This window comes from Oncorhynchus nerka, unplaced genomic scaffold (assembly GCF_034236695.1).
Source record: "Oncorhynchus nerka isolate Pitt River unplaced genomic scaffold, Oner_Uvic_2.0 unplaced_scaffold_906, whole genome shotgun sequence".
Lineage (NCBI taxonomy): Eukaryota > Metazoa > Chordata > Actinopteri > Salmoniformes > Salmonidae > Oncorhynchus > Oncorhynchus nerka.
Window position 1 is genome coordinate 152,411 of NW_027040395.1, and position 7,500 is coordinate 159,910.

At 45.2% G+C, this 7,500-nt stretch overlaps 1 protein-coding gene across 1 annotated transcript in view; it reads left to right on the plus strand.

Annotated features, from left to right (window-relative positions):
* The window catches only part of LOC135570746 (protein sidekick-1-like), a gene marked incomplete at its 5' end in the record, with an annotated part of 232,699 nt that overhangs the window by 143,608 nt on the left and 81,591 nt on the right, over positions 1 to 7,500 (plus strand). The window contains 2 exon segments of the mRNA XM_065016697.1: positions 2,019 to 2,134; positions 6,715 to 6,901. Of these exon segments, the coding sequence (XP_064872769.1) occupies positions 2,019 to 2,134; positions 6,715 to 6,901 (303 nt within the window).

Consider the following 7,500-nt stretch of genomic DNA (forward strand, 5'->3'; position numbering starts at 1 on the left):
GCGCCACAGGTAACTTCCACAAAGCTGTGAACGATCTGAGAGACAAGGCAAGGGCATTCTATGCCATCAAAAGAAACATAAATTTCAACATACCAATTAGGATTTGGCTAAAAATACTTGAATCAGTCATAGAGCCCATTGCCCTTTATGGTTGTGAGGTCTGGGGTCCGCTCACCAACCAAGACTTCACAAAATGGGACTCTGCACGCAGAATTCTGCAAAAATATCCTCCGTGTACAACGTAAAACACCAAATAATGCATGCAGAGCAGAATTAGGCCGATACCCACTAATTATCAAAATCCAGAAAAGAGCCGTTAAATTCTACAACCACCTAAAAGGAAGCGATTCACAAACTTTCCATAACAAAGCCATCACCTACAGAGAGATGAACCTGGAGAAGAGTCCCCTAAGCAAGCTGGTCCTGGGGCTCTGTTCACAAACACAAACACACCCTACAGAGCCCCAGGACAACAGCACAATTAGACCCAACCAAATCATGAGAAAACAAAAAGATAATTACTTAACACATTGGAAATAATTAACAAAAAAACAGAGCAAACTAGAATGCTATTTGGCCCTACACAGAGAGTACACAGCGGCAGAATACCTGACCACTGTGACTGACCCAAAATTAAGGAAAGCTTTGACTATGTACAGACTCAGTGAGCATAGCCTTGCTATTGAGAAAGGCCGCCGTAGGCAGACATGGCTCTCAAGAGAAGACAGGCTATGTGCTCACTGCCCACAAAATGAGGTGGAAACTGAGCTGCACTTCCTAACCTCCTGCCCAATGTATGACCATATTAGAGAGACATATTTCCCCCAGATTACACAGATCCACAAAGAATTCGAAAACAAATCCAATTTTGAAAAACTCCCATATCTTTTGGGTGAAATTCCACAGTGTGCCATCACAGCAGCAAGATTTGTGACCTGTTGCCACGAGAAAAGGGCAACCAGTGAAGAACAAACACCATTGTAAATACAACCCATATTTATGCTTATTCATTTTATCTTGTGTCCTTTAACTATTTGTACATTGTATATATATATATATAATATGACATTTGTAATGTCTTTACTGTTTTGAAACTTCTGTATGTGTAATGTTTACTGTTAATTTTTGTTGTTTTTAACTTTATATATTCACTTTGTATGTTGTCTACCTCACTTGCTTTGGCAATGTTAACACATGTTTCCCATGCCAATAAAGCCCTTGAATTGAATTGAATTGAATTGACTCTCTCCTTTTAGAGGCTCTCTCCTTCTAGAGTCTATCTCCAACTCGAGACTCTCCTTCTAGAGTCTTTCTCCTAGAGACTCTCCTTTTAGAGACTCTCTCCTTCTAGAGTCTTTCTCCTAGAGACTCTCCTTCTAGAGACTCTCTCCTTCTAGAGTCTTTCTCCTAGAGACTCTCCTTCTAGAGACTCTCTCCTTCTAGTCTTTCTCCTAGAGACTCTCCTTCTAGAGACTCTCTCCTTTTAGAGACTCTCTCCTTCTAGATTCTTTCTCCTAGAGACCCTCTCCTTCTAGAGTCTTTATCCTAAAGACTCTCTCCCTTTAGAGATTCTCTCCTAAAGACTCTCTCCTTTTAGAGACACTCTCCTCTAGAGTCTTTCTCCTAGAGACTCTCCTTTTCCTCTTCTAGTATTTAGGTGTTTATTTGAAGAAAGAGAAACAGAGAAAGATCCATCTGCCAGAGCAACAGAGATGTAATCAGAAACTGAAATAGAGAGATGCAGAAAAGTGTTCCCCATTAGTTACCACACACACACACACACACACACACAGACACACACAGACACACACACACACAGAGATGTAGGAGGGTTAGAGAGCAGTAAAGATAGAGGGAGATTCACAGAGTTAAATAAATATGTCTTCCTAATGTTTTTGTGTGTGTCTGTGTGTGTGTGTGTGTGTGTGTGTGTGTGTGTGTGTGTGTGTGTGTGTGTGTGTGTGTGTGTGTGTGTGTGTGTGTGTGTGTGTGTGTGTGTGTGTGTGTGTGTGTTACAGTGCCGTCTGGCTGTCCAGTGAATGTGAGTGTGGAGGCGGTGAGTTCTACCAGGATTTTGGTCACATGGTCTCCTGTTCCGGAGATGCAGAGAAACGGACCCATCCTAGGTTACAAGGTACACACACACACACACACACACACACACACACACACACACACACACACACACACACACACACACACACACACACACACACACACACACACACACACACACACACACACATCATACCAGAAGTTACACCCTGTCCCATCATACCAGAAGACACAGAGAACTACCCTGTCCCATCATACCAGAAGTTACACAGAGAACTACCCTGTCCCATCATACCAGAAGACACAGAGAACTACCCTGTCCCATCATACCAGAAGACACAGAGAACTACCCTGTCCCATCATACCAGAAGACACAGAGAACTACCCTGTCCCATCATACCAGAAGACAGACAGAGAACCACCCTGTCCCATCATACCAGAAGACAGACAGAGAACTACCCTGTCCCATCATACCAGAAGTTACACAGAGAACTACCCTGTCCCATCATACCAGAAGTTACACAGAGAACTACCTTGTCCCATCATACCAGAAGACACAGAGAACTACCCTGTCCCATCATACCAGAAGACAGACAGAGAACTACCCTGTCTCATCATACCAGAAGTTACACAGAGAACTACCCTGTCCCATCATACCAGAAGTTACACAGAGAACTACCCTGTCCCATCATACCAGAAGACACAGAGAACTACCCTGTCCATCATACCAGAAGTTGAACTACCCCCATCATACCAGAAGACCAGAAAGACAGAAGACAGAGAACTACCCTGTCCCATCATACCAGAAGACAGACAGAGAACTACCCTGTCCCATCATACCAGAAGACAGACAGAGAACTACCCTGTCCCATCATACCAGAAGTTACACAGAGAACTACCCTCTCCCATCATACCAGAAGTTACACAGAGAACTACCCTGTCCCATCATACCAGAAGTTACACAGAGAACTACCCTGTCCCATCATACCAGAAGACAGAAGTGCTTTACATCAAATACTTTTCAGAAATCATCTTTACTCTTGTAGGATAGACATATAAGGTTCCATTTAAATTCCAGTCAGTTCAGGAAGTACGCAGAAATTCCAGTCAGTTCAGGAAGTATGCAGAAATTCCAGTCAGTTCAGGAAGTACGCAGAAATTCCAGTCAGTTCAGGAAGTACGCAGAAATTCCAGTTCTCCTCAATGCTTTTCAACGAGAAACATTTGGAATTTCTATCTGAACTGACATGAAAAGACCCAAACCTGGTTTTATCTAAAATAAATAATTCCAAACTATTGAACACGGTCAATATCTCCTCTGGAAAAAGACGCGTTTTAATATGAAGTGTTACCAGACCAGTGGCATGAGATTTTAGTTCAGAGGGAGTTCACACACACACACACACACACACACACACACACACACACACACACACACACACACACACACACACACACACACACACACACACACACACACACAGACACACACACACACACACACACACACAGACACACAGACACACACACACACACAGACACACACACACACACACACACACACACAGACACACACAGACACACACACACACACAGACACACACACACACACAGCTTCTCGCTCACACACACACCCACACACACACACACAGCTTCTCGCTCACACACACACCCTCACACCTTTTCTCTCTCTCTCTCTCTCTCTCTCTCTCTCTCTCACACACACACACACACACACACACACACTCCCAGCACCTCCACAGGAAGCCCGTTCCAGGCCACTATGATGTAACATCCTGTAATCGCAGCACTTTGTTTCCCCACAGTGAGAATTACTGCTTTTAAAAAATGCTGAGAGAGAAAGTGTGTGTGTGTGTTCTTTTCCTCCCAGCAACATATTTCATGTTTAATGTAGCTTTGCTGAAGACATTCAGAGACAAAAAAGGATACAGTCTGTCTGGGTTATAGTCTGTCTGGGTTATAGTCTGGGTTATAGTCTGTCTGGGTTATAGTCTGTCTGGATTATAGTCTGTCTGGGTTATGGTCTGTCTGGGTTATAGTCTGTCTGGGTTATAGTCTGGGTTATAGTCTGGGTTATAGTCTGGGTTATAGTCTGTCTGGGTTATAGTCTGTCTGGGTTATAGTCTGTCTGGGTTATAGTCTGTCTGGGTTATAGTCTGTCTGGGTTATAGTTTGGGTTATAGTCTGTCTGGGTTATAGTCTGTCTGGGTTATAGTCTGTCTGGATTATAGTCTGTCTGGGTTATGGTCTGTCTGGGTTATAGTCTGTCTGGGTTATAGTCTGTCTGGGTTATAGTCTGTCTAGTCTGTCTGGGTTATGGTCTGTCTGGGTTATAGTCTGTCTGGGTTATAGTCTGTCTGGGTTATAGTCTGTCTGGGTTATAGTCTGGGTTATAGTCTGGGTTATAGTCTGGGTTATAGTCTGTCTGGGTTATAGTCTGTCTGGGTTATAGTCTGGGTTATAGTCTGGGTTATAGTCTGGGTTATAGTCTGTCTGGGTTATAGTCTGTCTGGGTTATAGTCTGTCTGGGTTATAGTCTGTCTGGGTTATAGTCTGGGTTATAGTCTGGGTTATAGTCTGTCTGGGTTATAGTCTGGGTTATAGTCTGTCTGGGTTATAGTCTGTCTGGGTTATAGTCTGTCTGGGTTATAGTCTGGGTTATGTCTGGGTTATAGTCTGGGTTATAGTCTGTCTGGGTTATAGTCTGTCTGGGTTATAGAGTGTCTGTGTTGTAGTCTGTCTGGGTTATAGTTTGTCTGGGTTATAGTCTGTCTGGGTTATAGTCTGTCTGGGTTATAGTCTGTCTGGGTTATGGTCTGTCTGGGTTATGGTCTGTCTGGGTTATAGTCTGTCTGGGTTATAGTCTGTCTGGGTTATAGTCTGTCTGGGTTATAGTCTTTCTGGGTTGTAGTCTGTCTGGGTTATAGTCTGTCTGGGTTATAGTCTGTCTGGGTTATAGTCTCTCTGGGTTATAGTCTGTATGGGTTATGGTCTGTCTGGGTTATAGTCTGGGTTATAGTCTGTCTGGGTTATAGTCTGTCTGGGTTATAGAGTGTCTGTGTTGTAGTCTGTCTGGGTTATAGTTTGTCTGGGTTATAGTCTGTCTGGGTTATAGTCTGTCTGGGTTATAGTCTGTCTGGGTTATGGTCTGTCTGGGTTATGGTCTGTCTGGGTTATAGTCTGTCTGGGTTATAGTCTGTCTGGGTTATAGTCTGTCTGGGTTATAGTCTTTCTGGGTTGTAGTCTGTCTGGGTTATAGTCTGTCTGGGTTATAGTCTGTCTGGGTTATAGTCTGTCTGGGTTATAGTCTCTCTGGGTTATAGTCTGTATGGGTTATGGTCTGTCTGGGTTATAGTCTGGGTTATAGTCTGTCTGGGTTATAGTCTGTCTGTGTTGTAGTCTGGGTTATAGTCTGTCTGGGTTATAGTCTGTCTGGGTTATAGTCTGTCTGGGTTATAGTCTGGGTTATAGTCTGTCTGGGTTATAGTCTGTCTGGGTTATAGTCTGGGTTATAGTTTGTCTGGGTTATGGTCTGTCTGGGTTATAGTCTGTCTAGGTTATAGTCTGGGTTATAGTTTGTCTGGGTTATGGTCTGTCTGGGTTATAGTTTGTCTTTGGTTATAGTCTGTCTGGGTTATAGTCTGTTTGGGTTATAGTCTGTCTGGGTTATGGTCTGTCTGGGTTATGGTCTGTCTGGGTTATAGTCTGTCTGGGTTATAGTCTGTCTGGGTTATAGTCTGTCTGGGTTATAGTCTTTCTGGGTTGTAGTCTGTCTGTTTTTTTTCCTATTTTTTCATTTATTTATTACCCCATTTTCTCCACAATTTCGTGGTTTCCAATTGGTAGTTACAGTCTTGTCTCATCGCTGCGACTCCCGTATGGACTCGGGAGAGGCGAAGGTCGAGAGTCGTGCATCCTCCGAAACACAACCCAAACCAAGCTGCATTGCTTCTTGAAACAATGCCCACTTAAACCGGAAGCCACACTGATGTGTCAGAGAAGACACCGTACACCTGGTGACCTTGTCAGCATTGCTCGCGGTCTGCCACCTAGCTTCTGGGCCTGAGTAGCAGGCAGTTTAGTTTGGGCAGGCTTTTCATCCGGACGTGAAAATACTGCCCCCTATCCCAAAGAGTTTAAGGACAACAAAGTCAAGGTATTGTAGTGGCCATCACAAAGCCCTGACCTCAATCCTATAGAAAATGTGTGGGCAGAACTGAAAAAGCGTGTGCGAGCAAGGAGGCCAACAATCCTGGTGATGATGGTGATCCTAACTGACCGAAAAAATGATTTTTGTTTTGCTAGGATTAAATGTCCCAGGTGTTGTACGTTTGTCTCAACCTGTATTCCAGGTGTTGTATGTTTGTCTCAACCTGTGTGTTGGTCCCAGGTGTTGTACGTTTGTCTCAACCTGTGTCCCAGGTGTTGTATGTTTGTCTCAACCTGTGTCCCAGGTGTTGTATGTTTGTCTCAACCTGTATTCCAGGTGTTGTATGTTTGTCTCAACCTGTGTGTTGGTCCCAGGTGTTGTATGTTTGTCTCAACCTGTGTGTTGGTCCCAGGTGTTGTACGTTTGTCTCAACCTGTGTGTTGGTCCCAGGTGTTGTACGTTTGTCTCAACCTGTGTGTTGGTTCCAGGTGTTGTACGCGGTGAAGGATTGTGTAGACGCCCCCTCAGTGTGGTCAGTCCCAGGGGAGAGGAGTGTTTCTGTCCTCCTGGGGGAACTACTGAAATACACAGTCTACCAGATACAGCTGGTAGCATTCACACAGCTGGGAGACGGACCACCGAGCCCCAGAACACTACACAGGACCAAGGACGATGGTAGGAACACACACACTCTCTCTCTCTCTCTCTCTCCCTCCTATCTCTCTCTCTCTCTCTCCCTCCTATCTCTCTCTCTCTCCCTCCTATCTCTCTCTCTCCCTCCTCTCTCTCTCTCTCTCTCCCTCCTATCTCTCTCTCTCTCTCCCGCCTCCCTCTCTCTCTCTCTCTCTCTCTCCCTCCCCCATCTCCCTCCCGCCTCCCTCTATTTCTCTCTCTCTCTCTCCCTCCCCCATCTCCCTCCCCTCTCTCTCTCTCTCTCTCTCCCCCCCACCTCCTCGCTCTCTCTCCCTCGCTCTCTCCCTCCCCCTCTCTCTCCCCTCTCCCCTCTCTCTCTCTCTCTCTCCCTCCCCCCTCCTCCTCTCTCTCTCTCTCTCCCTCCCCACCTCCTCTCTCTCTCTCCCTCGCTCTCTCCCTCCCCCTCTCTCTCCCCTCTCCCTCTCTCTCTCTCTCCTTCCGTGTCATACTGTGTCCTGTCCTTCATATCTTTACCACATAACATCACCGTGTCTCTGGTCATTCAACCATAACACAAGATGCTGATGCCCTTCCTCCTAACTTGTTTCACACGCCCTGTTGTGTCACAGTCTAACCGTTGT